The sequence below is a fragment of the Bos indicus genome, chromosome 7 (genome assembly GCF_029378745.1).
Source record: "Bos indicus isolate NIAB-ARS_2022 breed Sahiwal x Tharparkar chromosome 7, NIAB-ARS_B.indTharparkar_mat_pri_1.0, whole genome shotgun sequence".
NCBI classification, from domain to species: Eukaryota; Metazoa; Chordata; class Mammalia; order Artiodactyla; family Bovidae; genus Bos; species Bos indicus.
The window spans coordinates 18836461-18854412 of record NC_091766.1 but is presented as its reverse complement, the minus strand read 5'-3'; the positions used below and the strand labels follow the sequence as shown (position 1 = coordinate 18854412).

The 17952-nt window shown below is 51.5% G+C and overlaps 1 protein-coding gene across 1 annotated transcript in view; it reads left to right on the top strand.

Moving 5' to 3' along the window:
• The window catches only part of KDM4B (lysine demethylase 4B), a 121136-nt gene extending 115913 nt beyond the window's left edge, over positions 1 to 5223 (top strand). The window contains 5 exon segments of the mRNA XM_070793049.1: positions 972 to 1214; positions 1217 to 1399; positions 1674 to 1793; positions 2260 to 2352; positions 3337 to 5223. Of these exon segments, the coding sequence (XP_070649150.1) occupies positions 972 to 1214; positions 1217 to 1399; positions 1674 to 1793; positions 2260 to 2352; positions 3337 to 3513 (816 nt within the window). The 3' untranslated portion in view covers positions 3514 to 5223.
• Positions 5224 to 17952: the final 12729 nt, after the last annotated feature.

Sequence of the window (17952 nt, the reverse complement as noted above, 5' to 3'; positions counted from 1 at the left end):
CCTTCTGGTGCGGAGCCCAGTTCTCAAGGGCCATGTCATGTGTCTCCCTCCCCCCACACAGGCCAGCGGGAGAATCAGGGATCGACAGTTTAATAATGAGATCTCATTGCCATCGATCGGCACGGGGCTGCACTCCTGCAGCGCCCTTGCTGTGGGGCTTCTCTGGCTTTTGAACGTGGTTTACGGAGCGATAAAGGCCGGCTTATTAAATGCCCAGAGTCATCGGCAGGTGGCTGTTGAGTGGCGGCAGGGTGTGGGCACGGGCACAGTGTCGATGGCTTGGGAGCTGACGCCCAGCAGGGCAGGTCGCCCAGGCGGGTGTTCCCACATTGTGGCCCCCCTGCCCCTCCTTATGAAGGGCTACACTGCAGCATCTTTCATTCAAAATTAAGATAAAATCTCCTATTATGTTTTTTTTTTTTTTAATCCCCATTTCAGTGGCTTTAACTACATTCACAGATTTAGGTAACCATCATCTCTAGCTAGTTCCAGAACATTCCATCACTGCAGAAAGAACACCACCCCCTTCAATTGGGTGACTGCCAACCCCACCCCCAGCCCCTGAAACCCCTAAGCCCGCCGCCTGTCTCTGTGCATCGACCTATCCTGGACGTTTCCCATCAGTGGAATCACACCGTCTTTCTGTGTCTGCTTCTCTCACTGAGTGTGCTGTTTTCAGGGTCCCTCTACATGGTAGCAAGGTGCCTGTTCAGGCAGCTGTGTGGAGGGGCTGGTGGAAAAGAGGTCTAGAGGTGCTCCTGGGGACCAGCTGCAGGCTGGGTTGGTGGGCCTGGGGTGGTCAAGACTCTCCCAGGATGACCCCTCCATGGGGCCAGGCCCCTGCACTCCACCTTCAGGTTTCAGAGTCACTCCCAGGAGACAGACCTAGGGGCCCAGTAGGGCAGGGGCTCCCAGCGCCAGGGGGCAGAAGTGCCAGCCGGAGCCCTGTTCCCACTGCCATGTCCCCACAGAAATGTGTGTACTGCCGGAAACGGATGAAGAAAGTGTCGGGCGCCTGCATCCAGTGTTCCTGCGAGCACTGCTCCACCTCCTTCCACGTGACCTGTGCCCACGCCGCCGGCGTCCTCATGGAGCCGGACGACTGGCCCTACGTCGTCTCCATCACCTGTTTCAAGCACAAGTCGGGGGGCCACAGCGTGAGTGCCCGTCTGCCCCACAGTCTGTTCCCCGGCCCCGCTGTCCTGCTGTGTTCTGACATCCCCTCCACCTGCAGGTCCAGGTTATGAGGGCCGTGTCCTTGGGCCAGGTGGTCATCACCAAGAACCGCAACGGGCTTTACTACCGGTGCCGCGTCATCGGCACCACCACGCAGACCTTCTACGAAGTGAACTTTGATGACGGATCCTACAGCGACAACCTGTATCCAGAGAGCATCACTGTGAGCGGCAAGGGGTGGGGCAGGCACTGCCCTTAGGACGCTGGGAGGGTTCCTCACGCTGCTGGAGAGCTCTGCCTGCAGGAGGGTGGGCCACAGGGCAGGGTGGCAGCAGACCCCAGGCACCCGCCCATAGCTCACCCTGACAGTTTAAGCTGAGAGCACCGCCTTCCTCTGGCTGGGATGTTTCTACCGAATGGGGCCTTTCTTAGCCCAGGCCAGTGTGGTGGCCGAGGCCAAGGGCGCCCCTCACCCCATCCCATCCTTCCCTCCACAGAGTAGAGACTGTGCCCGGTTGGGCCCACCACCCGAGGGCGAGTTCGTGGAGCTCCGGTGGACTGACGGCAACCTCTACAGGGCCAAATTCATTTCCTCTGTGACCAGTCACATCTACCAGGTGAGGGGGTCCTGTTTGCCAGGTATGGTGGGGCCTGGGGTGGGGCCCTCAGCAGGGTCCTTTGGGGACTGTGGAGCTATCCTCTGAGGTCAGTGCAGGCGGGAAGGTCTTCTAACTGTCCCATATTTTCCCCTTTGGAGATGTCTTCTCGATTGTGTGTGTGTGTGGTAGAACATACTTAACGAAATTTACCGCTTTCACCATTTTTTAAAGGTACAATTCAGTGCCCCTGATTTTTTAAAAAAAATCAAGTTGATTGTGAGTTTTTTCTCATGATCGTGTAAGAAAAGTTATTGACGTGTGAAATCTTAGAAGAAAAATCACCCCCTATCCCAGTGACAAAGACAATGATGGATGACCCTGTGCTGTTTTCCCAGCGGTCGCCCTGCAAGCCGACCGTGAGTGGGTGGGCGCGGGGATGCAAGCTGGGCACGGGGATGCAAGCTGAACTGCATCCCCTTGGCAGGTGGAGTTCGAGGATGGGTCCCAGCTGACAGTGAAACGTGGTGACATCTTCACCCTGGATGAGGAGCTCCCCAAGAGGGTCCGGTCCCGGCTGGTAAGTGGCCAGGAGTTGGGGCGGGGGTGGAGGCACAGCTGCCTTGGGGAGCGACCCATCCAGGCGGCCTTGGAGTCCCGCCTTGGCCTTTGCTGGTTTTGAGGCAGGAGGGGCAGTGGGAGAGTTGGCCTGGCCAGTAAGGAGGAGACAGCAGCACCTAAGCATGGATCGCAGCTGCACGTTGGCGATGCAAAAGGGAATGAGAGAAGCTGGTCTTTTCTCACGACTTTTCGCCATCTTCTTTCTTTTGGATTTAACCCAGAGGCAAACTTTTGAGGATCAGGGGCTGTGGCTGTGGGTGGGAGAGCCGAGTCAGAGCTGGTGGGGGTCTCAGATGCGAGGTTCCCTGGGGGACAGACAGGAGCTGCCAGGCAGACCAACGGCCTGTGTACAACCCAGCCTTGCCTCCCATGTTCTGTGGACGGCAGGGCTTCCACCCTGCTAGGGGGCCAGTGGCTGGGAGGCTAGGCCCCTCCTCTGCCTGCGGGGGGCGGGGGTCACTCACAGAACAGCGTGGGGGTTCAGGCAGAGGCGGGAGGGGCTGTCCCCAGCAGCCGAGGGCCAGTGGCCTCCAGCAGGGCAGGCATTTGTTCCAGCCAGGCCCCCAAGCACAGCCTGTATTTCAATTCATTCTGGCTGCTATACCACATTGGACAACTTAAACAATCTCATAGGATTCTGGAAGCTGAAAGTCCAAGATCAAGGCACCAGCAAGTTCAGGGTCTGGTGAGGGCAGACCCTGGTTTGTGGATAGCTGCCTTCTGTGTCCTCACGTAGTGGAGAGAGAGAGGGCGCTCTCAGGGGTCCCTTTATAAGGGCACTGATCCTGTTCTCGAGGGCCACTCTCTCATGACCTCTTCACCCCTGACCCCATCGTGCTGTGCTGGGGCGGGGCTTCAGCATAGGACTGGACCTTGGGGGACACAGATCTCCGCCCACAGTGCCCTTTCCGCACTAACCCCCACGCCATCTGCTCCCCTGTAGTCGGTCAGCACAGGGGCCCCACAGGAGAGCGTCTTCTCTGGAGAGGAGGTGAAGGCCGCCAAGCGCCCTCGGGTGGGCACCCCTCGCGCCGCAGAGGACTCAGGGCGGAACCCGGACTACCCGGCCTTCATGGAGAGCCTGCTGCAGGCGCAGTGCTGGCCCGGAGCCCCCTACTAGGACCGCCGGTCGCCCGTGAGCCCTCGGCCCAGCAAGGCAGGCGCGGCGGGCCCTGGCGTTTGCTTGCTGTGAATCCCTGTCCTCGCCTCCCAGCCCGAGAGGCTACCTCGGCGACAGGAGCGAGCAGGACGCCGTACGCGCCCCCGGACTCAGGGAGCAGGGCCACGCGGGCTCTGGGGGGCTGGCGGGGGTGCGCGCACCACCCCCTTGACCCAGATTCGTAAACCACGTAAGCTCTTCTTCTCGTAAAAGGTGCTACTGCATTGCCTGCCTCCTGAGCAGCCGTGGAGATTGTGACTTCTGTACATACATCACCTTTGTGAGGTTCTTTCTATAAATACCTATTGTTTAAAAAAAAAAATGCAAGGAAAAAAAAGGAAAGAAAAGGAAAAATCACACCCCAAAGTTGTTTTCTAGATTTGTGGCTTTAAAAACAAAACGAAATGAAACAAAACGTCCTTTTTTTCTCAGAACCCGGTGAGCTGCCCAAGATAAAAGCAGCTCAGCTTTTTGTTTGTCATGTTTTCTGGTCTCGCTCGCTGTGAGCGATGGGGATGCTCTGTAGCAGCGGTGAGGCCTGGGGGCACTGGGAGGCGAGGGCAGGACGCCTGGGCACCCTGAAGGCGGTGCCAGGTCACTCACTCTCTCCCAGTCATGAGATCGAGAAGGTCTGGGCAGCGGGCACCACGTGGCCAGCACCCAGCGGGAGGCTAGCAGTTCCTCTGGTGGCCCTCCCCCTTCTCTGCGTGGCCTTTTGCAAAATAAACGCGCTCTCTTCTGGTGGCTCCATCTTCTGCTTCTTCCCCTGGGAAGAACCATCTCCCAGCTGAGGCCGCGGGTGGGCGGCCCTCAGGGGTCTGGCTGCGGCTCACACATATGCAGAGGGTCTTCCCCAACCCGAGGGCCTGGTACATCCTGTACGATCTCTGTGACGCGTGGATTTGTGTGTCTGGGAGAGAGAGCTCTCGAGAGGGAATCACGGCTTTCAGCTTGGAGGAAATCTGCCCCGGAAGGCTTATGGGCTGAATTTCCAGGCAGAAAAACATGTTGGTCATTCCAGGCTAGGGGAAGAATGGTGCCCCCACCACGTCTCAGCCACCCCGTGGTCCCTGCAGAGGGGGTGAAAGCGTCATTTGCTTGTATAAAGATTTTTTAAGTTTAAAAAAGAGGTTCTAACAGTTGCCAGGCCAGAGAGAACCAAGTAAGGAAAGTGGAGAGAAGCTCCCTTGGTGGGGGGAAGGGCAGGTGCCCTAGAGGGGCGGGCGGGGCGGCGGGAGGTGCCGGGGAGTCAGCGGAATGTGGGGGTTCCCTCTGCATGCAGCAGGCCCCTGCCCCGGGGCGCTGTCCCTGTGTTCATATGTAGTTTGAAAATGCTATTTATATTGTAAAGAGAATAAAAAGAAGCAGGCAGACGCCCCTGTGGCTCCGGGTCGGGCAGGTGGGCCACCCCTGTGGCCAGTCCCTCTGGGTTCCACCCCATCCATGGTGGGTTCCTGGACCACTTGTGCAGACAGGCAGTGGCGCAGCAAAGGGGGAGCGTGCTTTCCCCATGAAGGTATATCTGTGTCTATGTGTGAAAGCAAGAAACAAAAACCCCCACCCACCCTGATTTTTTTTCCACCTGAGATTAAGGATGCGCTGTATTTTTGCCTAATTCCCCTGCCTCTAGGTTCATAATGAATTAAAGGCTCGTGAGCACTGCGAATTACAGCTCCAGGTGGTTGCAGCGTCTTCTTTTGTCTTCTTTTCTGAGTGGGTGCCCGGGAGCCGGGCAGCGGTCTCCAGGCTGGGGTGGGCTCTGGGTGCCCCCTCCAGGAGGGAACAGGCATGGTTCTTCCCCAAAGGGTGGCACATGGCCCCACAGCCCCTGCTTTCTGCCTCCAGGATGGAGAAAATTTCCTTACAGAGCTAGACATCAGAAGCTTGTGTCCACACAGACGTCTGGCCCCCGAGGCTTTTGAGTCTCCCTGGGGCAAGGCCCTCTCCCCGCTGCCCTCCCAGCCCCTGCCCAGTTCTTGTGACACCTGAGCCAGGGATCGTATTTTGTGGTGGGCAGCCATTGGGCATATGTGAGACGGCAGGGTCCACGTGGGGTGAGGCTGTCCCCCCCAATATTCATGAATGTGTTACTCATTCGGCCAGTACCAGGATACAGCAGTAGGTGGGACAGCAGTGGGAGAGATAGACGGTATATAAAACGGGATGTCAGTTGTGATGTAAACAGTAGGAGGTCCTGAGGGAGATGAGAGGGTGAGGCATGGGGACATCTTGGGGCACAGTCAGTGCAAAGGCTCTGGGGCAGCACCGTGCCTGGATTTCGTCTCCTGTACAGCTTGTGGGATCTTAGTTCCCCAACCAGGGATCAAACCCGTGACCCCTGGCAGTGGAAGCACCAAGTCTTAACCACTGGACCACCAGGGAAGTACCCATGCCTGGTGTTTTGGAGGAGCAGCTGAGTGGGACCATGTGACTACAGCAGAGCAAGGGGGAGAAGGGAGGGGGAGAGAGGGAGGAGACGAAGGCAGGGAGGCGATGGGACAGGTCACGCAGGGCACTGTGGGCTGCAGGAAGACTGGGGCCTTTACCCCAGGGAAGTGGGAGCCTGAGAGGGTTGTGGGCAGAGGAGAAGCGGGGCCTGACTCCGCCTCTGCTCACTGGTGCCCTCTGACCCCTGAGAGGAGGACAGACCATGGGGTGAGGTGGGACCCTGGGGACCAGGGCAGAATGGAAACACGGAGCATCTCGAAAGATGGCTTTTGAGGTGAGCTGGCCTATCACGGCTGGACATGGGGCCGACGGCTGAGAGAAGGCATTTAGGAGACATCAGCAGATGGGCCTGAGGGCCATGGACAGGGCGCCCCTCAGGGCCTCAGTTTTTCTTCTGCAGAATGGGCATCCTTAAGGGTGCTGTGTCCTGAGCAAATTTCCTCCAATGATGTATCCACCCAGCCACTGCCACCCTCAGCCTGCTTCTCCGACCCCTTTGCAGAGATGCTACCTCTGGCACCCGCAACAAAGCCCCCAGGACTCAGTTTCCCCATCTGCTACAGGGGACTCTGCAACACTGACCAGGTGAGTCAGCGTCCTCTGACCCTCCCCGGGGCCTGGCGGATGTCCGTCCTCAGTGGTGAGGAGGGGGCCACAGACAGCAGCAGCGTGAATGGCTGACCCAGGTGGTCTCAGCACGGTTGCAGATGGATCTCTGTTCTCCATGCTCTCCGAAACATCATAAAATGGGGAGGTAATTTGGGACAGGCCATCGTGGACTGAGGCCAGGGCCAAGATACCAGGCTGACTCCACGACTGAGCAGCTGCATGGAACCTACAGCATCTGTGGCATCCAGGCACTGGGCCCAACACTGGAGTCTGAGAGAGAAATTTATCAGGTGCAAATATCAACTGCCCTGTGCCAGGACCTGGGAGGTGGCTGAGGAAGAGGGGGGCAAGGTCACTGCTTCTCTGGAGTTTATAGAGTTCAGGAAAGCAGGCAAGTGATGAAAGCATAAGGCATCATAAATACAACTTTGACATGTGCCCTGAAATTGCAGAGATGGAAGGTAAGCCATGGTCACAGAGACCTGTCAGGATCCTAAATAGGTGATATTTAGATCTGACCCCTCAACGGAGATCAGTCAGGTTCAGGCGAGGGATGTGGTACATGGTATGGAATACCCCAGCCTCTTCGGTCAAGATCCCTGCAACCTACAGCCCTCAAGTCAAATCCGGCTCTCCTACAAATAAAGTTTTGTTGGCACATAGGCACACCCATTCATTGAGTACCATCTATGGCGGACTTTGCTCTACAAGGGAGGGCTGAGCGGTAGCAGCAGAGACCGCCTGGTGCCCCAAGAGCTAGACATACACTATCTGGCCCTTTACAGAAAAAGTTGTGCTCATTTTAGACATAGAGCAAGTGAGAAATGGCAGCCTCTATACACTTGATCTGTGCCTGTGACAGAATCATTTTTCCGTGGGGCATCCCTCAATGCCCAGACCCACCTTACCTCCCAGAGGCCCCTGATTAGGCTCACTGTCTATAGCATCCACCCCAGACCACCCCTGCAAAGAGCTTGGTGGAAAGAGGACTTTGGCTTGGGCCCCTCCATCCATTTGTCGTTCATCCACTGGGGGCTCCGCCCAACACATCTGGAGCATCCCTGCTCATCCTGCTGATTGCTGAAGGGAAGCCCAAACACACCCCCTGTCCAGCCCATTGGGCTGCCCCACCTCCCCAAGTTGCCCCCTTTGGCCAGTGCAGAGAGTGACAGTGGGTCTGGGCCTCTGTGGTCCACTAGTCCTGGCTCTAAGCCCCACTGTCATGATTCACAGCTTTTGTGAAAGTGAAAGTCGTGCCCAACTCTGCAGCCCCATGGACTATACAGTCCATGGAATTCTCCAGGCTGGAATACTGGAGTGGGTAGCCATTCCCTTCTCCAGGGGATCTTCCCAACCCAGGGATTGAACCCAGGTCTCCTGCGTTGCAGGCAGATTCTTTACCAGCTGAGCTACCAGGGAAGCCCAAGAATACTGGAGTGGGTAGTCTCTCCCTTCTCCAGCAGATCTTCCTGACCCAGGAATCGAACCAGAGTCTCCTGCATTGCAGGCAGATTCTTTACCAGCTGAGCTACCAGGGAAGCCACAGCTTTTATGCTGGTGCTTAAATCTTGGTGTGCCTGCTCCTCCCTCTCCCCAGCACCAACTGTCCCGCCTCCTCGACTGGCCACCCATCCAGGCTGCCCCGCTCCACACCCCAGAGAGACAGCTCAGGGACATAGAACCACAGTCCCAAGATCACCACAGGGAGAAATATTCCCCAAGACAGACCCTAAAAGGCCCAGAGGCCAGGCTCAGAGAGCCCTGCAGCTCTCAGCCGGGCTGGGGGACCATTGCCAGGGAGTGTTATTTATGGATTAGATTTCCAGAGCACTTTTGCTCCCTTAATGGAGAAAATAAGAATTACTTGCTGCCATAGGCGGCGCAAGGGGTGACACCCGGCAGCCGGCAGAGGCGAGGCAAGGAGGGATGAGTGTCTGGGTGCCTGGCGTCTCTCTGGTGTAGCATCCATCCTGCTGGGCGACGGACAGATGGCTCTTTTCCCAGCAGCTTCCTGGGGGAGGGGGCAGGGGTCCTTCCAGGACAGGCCAGCCTCCCTCCCTGCTCTTCCAGGTGACCTCCACTGGCCCCAGGACACTTACTGCTCTGTTGACCCCATATTAGCTTCAAATCACCATTAACCAGTGGCTTAGAACACCAGACATTCATTCCTCGCCTATCCTGGAGGCCAGAAGCTTGAGACCCAGGTGTCACAAGGCTGTACTCTCTCCAGGGGAGAATGCTTCCTGTCTCTTCCAGCTTCTGGTGGCCCCAGGTGTCGCTCCACCCTCTGCCTCTGTCTTCACACACCATCTGTGTGACTGTGTCTTTCCTCTGTCTCCAGTGCCCCTCAGCCTCTCTCTGGTACAGGGACACCAGTGACTGGATTTAGGGCCACCTGGATCATCCAGGACCTGCTTGTCATCCCAAAATCCTTGACTTAGTCACAGCTGCAGAGACACTTTTCCCAAATAGGGTCACAGTCACAAGTTAGGGGAAGTAGGGCATGATCGTGTTTTGGGGGGAGCCCCCAGGCAAGCCACTCCAGGTTCCTCCCCTCACTGCAGCCCCAGTGACCCCCTACATGATTGTGAACCCCATGAGCATAAAGACACAGTCTTTGCCCTATCGGCAACCCCCACGCTCAGCCTAGAGCCTGACAGGCCGATGGGTCTTAAAGAGCTTAAGGACGTTGGTGACCTACAACGGCTGGTGGGATGGGGTATAAAATAATTAGGGGAGAGGGGGAACACAGTAGCTGGAGTAAAGAGGGGATGACCCACTCTGAGTATACTTTCTGAAATAGCTCTGACTCTTAACAGTCTTTATTTCACATGCCCCAAACAATAACTAGTTAAAATCATCCAGAATGTGGTGGGAACCCCAAAATGGAAAACAGTAACGCATGAACCCAACTGAGCTGTAAATGAAAAGGAGGGAGAGAGAAAGGAGCTGATCGAAGTAACTTTTGAGATGGTATCTTGAGTGGCTACTGTTAGGCTAGAAACAAAAATACCTATACACCAATTCTGTTCTCCAGTAGAAACCCTGGTTTTCCCAAGTAGGCCGAGCTGTAGCTCCCTTATAGTGAAAGTCGCTCAGTTGTATCTGACTCTGCAATCCCATGGACTATACAGTCCATGGAACTTTCCAGGCCAGAATATGGGAGTGGGTAGCTATTCCCTCCTCCAGGGGATCTTCCCAACCCAAAGATCAAACCCAGGTCTCCCACATTGCAGGTGGGTTCTTTACCAGCCGAGCCACCAGGGAAGCCCAAGAATACTGGAGTGGGCAGCCTATCCCTTCTCAGCCTTTCTTTCCAACCCAGGAATCGAACGAGGGTCTCCTGCATTGCAGGCGATTCTTTACCAGCTGAGCTACCAGGGAAGACCTATGTGAATCCTGGAGCTGGACAAATAAGTCAATAAATTGTAGACTATGAGAGCTGTGTTCCTCTCAGTCAGAGAAAGAAATTATAGATAAGTCAAGAAGGCAGGAAGGTAGAACAAACCATGTGCTGGGCTGGAACCAGAAGTCCCAGTATTAATTCATGGTCCTCGATACATGGAGAAAGATTAGATAGATAGATATAGTAACAGTACAGGTAGAAGTGGAAGTAAATATAGACGTCTGTATGCATGGGTAGCCTGATTCTCTTGCAGCAATGAGCATCCCTGGCACCTGCAATTTGGTTTCTAAGTACCATTCTCCAATAAAAGGAGCAAGAACTTCTTGGAGAAATCATTAACTTCATGCTGCATGGAGCAGGGGAAACACAAGGTAAATCTGGAGCATCTTGTGTTGCCAGAAAGTAAGGAGATATATGTGTGTGTGAATATATATTTGTATATACAAACAGAGCCCAAACCAAAGCCACTCCCAAGAACCAACGCTAGAGGAATTTGAATAATAAAAGTGATAGTATTAGGTTATAATGTAATAGAGTGAAATATCCAAACTGCTATAAATAATTGACTTGATACATAAATGGACCGAGGGAGAAGGGATTCATCTTCCTTACAGATGAATCCTGATTCATTAATGTAGGGGTGAAAGTTTGCATTCGAACTGTCTACGTTCAGTCACTCTGAATGTGAACTCTGGCAGGGGGCCACTGCTTCTGGTTCCATTTCAGGAGCTTAGGGTACACAGGGGAAGAAAACAGGCCAAAAAAACCAAAACATTTCTGTCCATGGTAGCTCACAGTCTCTCAGGGGAGGCAGACAGGATGAATAACCGAACTATGGAACAGATTAGAAGGCTGTAGATACTACCTGGAAAAAAAGGGAGGAGAGATGAGGGCAGAGAGTTGATACTGTTTCATTATATAGGATGTTCAGAGTCTCATCGAGAAGGTGCCCTTTGAGCAAAGACCTGAAGGAAGTTAGGGAACAAATCAGGTGTACACTTAGAAAAGAGCTCCTGATGGCCCCTTGTGTCTGAAGCAGAGTGAGCAAGGAGGAGAGAGAGTGGAAGGGAGGGCAGGGAGGGGATGGGGCAGATCCTGTAGGACCTTGTGGGCCAGGGGGAGGACTTGGGCTTTTACCCCGAGTAGGTGGGAGCCTGGAGGGCTGTGGGCAGAGAAGGACCGGGGCCTGACTCACGTGTTCACAGGCATACCCTGATGGTTGTGGTGGGGAGGACAGACAGTATGTGACCTGGACAGGAGCCTGGAACCCCAGTGAAGGCAGCCGAGCTTGTCCAGATGGGTGATGTTGGGGCTGGACCAGGTGGAATCAGTGACCATTCTCTGGGTTGAGCAGTGTAGAGGTCCCTGCAGACCCTGAAAGGGGACAGTTAGAGCAGGGGCATGAATGCCGGGTTAGAGAAGCGTCCACATTTTTACAAAGAATTGCCCTGTTCTCTGGTAAAAAGTAATATTCCTTAGTACAGATAGACTGTAATTTGTTTAATCAATTTATGGACCTGGAGGTTATTTCCAGTTTTTCCCAGCTATGAACCATGTTGCACCAGCGCAGTTTTCCTTGTACTCATGTGTGCATGTTCCTCTAGAATAAATTCCTAAGAATGGGGGTGGGGTGGGGAGGATTGCTGGGTGGAAGCTTCTGTCATTTTACTTGTAATTCCTGCAGCCAGGTGACCCCCAAACTCCTTGTGCGCCCTGAGGTGTGATGGGAGAGGTTGCCTCTTCCCCAGAACTTCTAGGGTAAATGCTCCCACCTAACCTGTGATCCCCACCTACTGGATTAGTGAAAAGCTACAACTGATCATGACCTCAACATTTATTTCTCTTATAAAGAGTCAGGTTGAGCATTCTTTCCGATGATTAAAAGCTTTTTGTCAGGACAGTCTTGAAACAAAGTGTTTAAAATTCCCCTAGGACCATTTCCTGCCAGCAATAGGGCTGATTTGATGTTTCCTGTTTCGCCATGCTGTATCCGTCCAGTTCCAGGTCGCTGGCAGAGCTGTGGATCGGTGCCACACCTAGGCTTGTGTGTGTGCATACTGAGTCACTTCAGTCGTGTCTGACTCTTTGCAACCTATGACTGTAGTCCGTCAGGCTCCTCTGTCCATGGGATTCTCCAGGCAAGAATACTGAAGCGGCTTGCCATTTCCTCCTCCAGGGCATCTTTCAGACCCAGGAATCTAACCTAGTGGTGGGCAGGTTCTTCTGGGAAGCCCCGCACCTAGGCTTACCCTTCTCTTATTTGATTCTGTGAAATTAGAAACAGCAAGCTCATAAATAACTGTAGAGCAAGTGGCTGGCGGCAGGACATTAGCTCAAACTAGGACTGGGAAAACGCAGGCATCTCTCGCCAAAAACCCCTGACCATCACTGTGGGCTGGAAAACTGGTCCTTGCCACTTGGGGAAGGACCACACATTCCACACCCCAACTCTGATTGTGTTAATGCTGCAAAGAATCCCACATTTGTGTCTGCTGAAGCATTTGGATATAGTTTTAAAATATACCCCCATGATGAATCATCCATCTTGTTCTCCAGCAGGAAAAGAATCATCACTGAAGGCTCAGACCTCTGGTAATGGAGCCATATGTGCAAAAGCTCCATGTTCTTAAGAAACCCCAATTTGTCCTCAGAGTTAGGAATTCTGGAGAAGTTTTTTATTTCCCCATGAAAGGGACAGTCAAGGCTGGTGCTGTTTTTTCCCCATTCCTCTTATCTCTTCCTGACATATAGGATGTGGACATGATGGCCGGAGCCATGGCAGCCATTTTACTATCACAAGAGAGAAGCTGAGATCTCTTTTACATCATTCATTCATTTATTGGGTAGGTAGTTTTTGCTTATTTCCAGGATGTAAATACTCTTACCATGGCTGATTTCAAACCATCAGCATGATGTCACTAAATGCAGAATTGGAAAAAGAAGCACAGTAGCCCACCATTATATAATGTTTCCATCAAACAAATATTAATACAATAAATATTGTAAAATACCTCAAGAGTATAGATAATAGAAAAATATTAGTAAACATAAGTAGCAAGTGATAAGTTTTGAATATTTATTGCTTTGGTTTTAATATAATTTCATTGGAAATTTATATAATTTTATTTTTCTTAATGGCTGTGTTTAACAACCAGTTCACAACAATAACTGCATGATTTTGCTCAGGTTTGGGAGTGGGATAAAAACATTTGGTAGAAGCCAGTGTATTTTGTTTGAAAAGTATATCCTCACGTTCTGTGATTTTTTTTTGCAGCTCAGATTGCTGGGGGCCCCACGTCATCTTTCAAAAGTATTTCTTAATCATTAGCTTCCCAGGAACAGGGCTCAAGTGACCACAGAGCTGATAAATACCAATCGATCGCTGTACTTTCCATTCACACTCCTTCCAGTGGTCGTGAGAATTCCTCACGCTCACAACTTGACTAGTCCCGGAACACACAGATTCTTTGTTTCCTATTTGGGCTGATCTGTAGCTCCCACTCATGCTTCCAGCATATTTCTAGGTATTTACCTTGTATTAGCATGGCTTTTACACTTTAATGAATCACTTCCAAGCCACTGATCCAATTTTTATAAAACTTTCTGTGAAAGTATAGCACACAAACAGAAAAGTATATTTCCCCCATAAAATGAGGATTGTATGGTTGTGCCTGTTTGAACTGCATTTCTCAATTAGCCTTACACTGTGGACATTTTCATATCATTAAATATACTCGGTCTACATTTTAACACCCATCTAACATTTTTTGACTGAACTGTAATTTACAGTCCATAAATATATCTTGAGTCATGCGGTTGTAAGTTTGGCAAACGCATCCTCATGAAAAACCACCAAGCAAAACGTGATATGGAGCATCTCCTTCCCTCCACAGTATTTCTTCGTCTCCCTCCTAACTCCAAACCATTATTCTGTTTTCCATTCCTTAGATTAATGTAAACTGTTCTAGAACTTTCTGCAGATGAATCCTGAGGAATGTACCATCTGTATTTGGGTTCCTTCCCTCAGCACGATGCACTCGAGACTCACCCTTCTTGGGTGTTGCAGCACAGAGTCCCTTTTCCACAGCTGTAGAGTGCTCCATGGCGTGGCTGGACCACAGTTTGTGGCTCCCCAGTAAATGGACATTTGTGATTGCAGGTGAAACCAGGTGAATTCATTCGTGCCCTCAGCCACTTGTGGGTATTTCATGAGGCTTTCAATCTCAGCTTTTCACTGCTTCTTCCTGAATCTTCTCCAGTTGGGGTTTCCAGCATGGAGCTCTTCCAACGAAGTTTGCAATGATTCGCTTATATCTGATTCTAGAGTGAATGAGGGACAATGCACAGGTGGGTCAGGGCTGTCATGGCCACCAGGTTGAGTGATGGACGAGTGGGAGGTGGCCTCAGGGAGGAGCTTGGCCTTTGTTCACTTTGCTCGGAGAGAACTGGGGTCTCTGGGAGGATTCTGAGTGGGGAATCGGCCCAGAGCAGGAGTCAGGAGACCCTGTGAATCCCCTGAAAGGGGCACAAGGAGAGAACTGCTGCTGCTGCTGCTAAGTCGCTTCAGTTGTGTCCGACTCTGTGTGACTCCATAGACTGCAGCCCACCAGGCTCCCCCATCCCTGGGATTCTCCAGGCAAGAACACTGGAGTGGGTTACCATTTCCTTCTCCAATGCAAGAAAGTGAAAGGTGAAAGTGAAGTCACTCAGTCATGTCTGACTCTTCACGACCCCATGGACTGCAGCCTACCAGGCTCCTCCGTCCATGGGATTTTCCAGGCAAGAGTACTGGAGTGGGGTGCCATCGCCTTCTCCGCAAGGAGAGAACTAGGTGGAGCCAATGGACCAGCCCTGTATCCCCTGGAGAAGGGCTGAGCACAGCCCTCGAACCCCTGCCTCTGCTGGATTCAATGCATTGACACCAGGGCCATGGCCATCTGATCACAGAATCTGTTCAGAACAGCTGCCTGGTGACAAGTATAATAAAGTGTATTAATGAGGCCATTATTACTCCCTAATTAAAAGCTAATAAGGAAGAGTTAATTGCCTTTAAAAGATGAAGCAAGACCAGGCTGGGATTTATCTCTGTTTGCTTTTGCTTGCCTGGATAGGCTGATATTTGGAAACTAATTAATTGAATCAAATCTTACAGAAAACTAATAATCTCCTCATGCCATTTGGGCTGTTGAATTTAAAGGTGTTTGCTGCATGCCTGGGTGTTTCCATTGTAAGATCCTGGGTCCTCTGTTCCTTGCAAAGGGCGTGGTTGGCGAGGTGACGGGGCTGGAGGGAGCAGGTGGTGGTTGGGGAGTCATTTGCCCTCTTAATTCTGGTTCCCGCTTTGCTGCCCAGGGCCAAATCTGGTCCACAGTCAAATCTCAGATCTACTTCCATGAGGTGCATGCTCAGTTGCTTCAGCTGTGTCTGACTCTTTGCGACCCTTTGGACTGTAGCCCACCAGGCTCCTCAGTCCATGGGATTCTCCAGGCAAGAATTCTGGAGTGGGCTGCCATTTTCCTCCTGCAGGGGATCTTCCTGTCCCAGGGACTGAACCCAAGTTCAATCCTGCATTGCAGGGGGATTCTTTACCCCCTGAACCACGGGGGAAGCCCATATCCATAATAATAATTGTTATTGTTACATTTTTCTTTTGAAATAGCTGAAGACACAAGAAGTTTTACCAAAAAATAATACAGAGAAGTCCCCCATCCCCTTCACCCAAGCTCCCCTTTAATCCTATTTTACACAGTCATTCTACCTTATCCAAACCAAATTGGCATCATACAGTTAACTCAGTCACAAGCCTTACTCTGATTTCACTGTCTTCCTTTTAGAGTTTATGTGGGGATATGTCACATATCAGCAAGTTCAGCCATTTAAATTGTACAGTTCAGTGGCTTTTATTGTATTTTCAAGGTTGTGCAACTGTTGCTCTAATTCCAGAACATTCTCATCACCCCAGAAAGAAACGTCATCCCCCCCCAAATAGAAACCCTATCCCCATGAGCAGTCACTGCCACCCCCTCCCCAGCCCCTGACAACCAGGAGTCTGTGTCTGTGGGTCGGCCTGCTCTGCACGTTCCCGTCAGTGGAATCACACCCTGAGTGTCCTCTGTGTCTGCTTCTGTCACTGAGCACCGTGTCCTCAGTGTCTGTCCACGTGGTAGTGAGTGTCAGGGCTTCTCTCCTTTTTCTGGACAAGTTTGTGAGTGGATGTATGTTTTCAATTCTCTTGGTCTGTATTCATTTTTTTTAAAATTTTATTTATTTTTTATTTTCGGTTGTGCTGGGTCTTTGTTGTTGTACAGGCTTTTCTCTAGCTGCAGTGAACTGGGGCTACTCTCTAGTTGAGGTGCACAGGCTTCTCATTGCGGTGGCTTCTCCTATTGATGAACAGGGGCTCTGCGGTGCTCTGGCTTCAGTAATTGTGGCTCCCGGGCTCTAGAGTACAGGCTCAGTAGCTGTGGTGCACGGGCTCGGTTGCTCTGCAGCACGTGGAATATTCCCGGATCAGGGATTGAACCTGTGTCTCCTGCATTGGCAGGCGGATTCTATACCACTGAGCCACCAGGGAAGCTCTGTATTCATTTTTTCTTAAATTTTTTTTGGCCACACCACACGGCATGTGGGACCTTCGTTCTCCAGCCAGGGATCAAACCCTTGCCACCTGCATTGAAAGCCCAGAGTCTTAACCACTGGACCACCAGGGAAGTCCTGTATTCATTTTTAATGTAGGTGTTTTTTTTTTTCAATATTGACTGATTGATTTGGCTGTGTTGGGTCGGGTCTTGCGACACTTGGGCTCTCTAGTTGGGCATGTGGGCTTAGTTGCTCCACGGCATGTGGGATCTTCCCAAACAAGGGATTGAACCAGTGTCTCCTGCATTCCAAGGCCAGTTCTTAACCACTGGACCACCAGGGAAGTCCTGTGGGTTTGTTTGTTTTAATTGCACACATCAGATGCAAATCTGCCACTGAAAACTAGAAATAAAGCTTAATCTTTCTCCACCTCCTTCCTCTTTGCTCAGCCCAGACCCCTCCTCTCTGGAGTAAGACCCCACTGCATCTGGGGACACCTCCAGCATACCATTCTCTGTGTGTTGACATATGTCCACGTGTCTCCAGGGAGGTACATTCACTATCTAGCGACTATTTTCACAAAGATGAAATCTCAACTCTAATGAAGTTTGGCTGTGTTCCTTGTTTGTTTTTCTAGAAAATCCGCATGGAATTACCTGCATTTATTTTTCCCTTTTGCTCTTACAAATCAAGTTAGAACTTAACTACAAAATGATATTCCAACCTTAAGAGTACAGCTTGACAGTTTTGCATAGAGAGAGACATGCTACCCAAAAAAGTAGAATGCATGCAGAGGCGCTCAGTCGTGTCCAACTCTTTGTGACCCCATGGACTGTAGCCCTCCAGGCTCCTCTGTCCATGGGATTCTCCAGGCAAGAATACTGGAGTGGGTTGCCATTTCCTTCTCCAGGGGATCTTCCCCACCCAGGGATCAAACCCACATCTCTTGCATCTCCTGCATTGACAGGCGGGTTCTTTATGAGCTGAGCCACTGGGGGAGCCCTAAAAATAGAATGGGGGTTAGCAAACCCTGACCCACAGGCCAGGTCCGACCCCCTGCCTATTTTTGTATGGTTTATGGGTTAAGACTGTTTTTATATTTTTAAGTGAATTTTTAAAAGCCAAGAGTACTAACTTCCCTGGTGGTCCAGTGGTTAAGGCTTCAGCTTCCAATGCTTGGGGTATGAGTTCAGTCTGTGGTCAGGGATCTCACATTCTTTGCGACCAAAACATAAAAAACAGAAGCGATATTGCAACAAATTCAATAAAAACTTGAGAATTGGTCCATATTAAAAAAAAAAATCTTTAAAAACCAAAAGAAGACTAATATCTCACCACACATAACAATTGTATAAAAT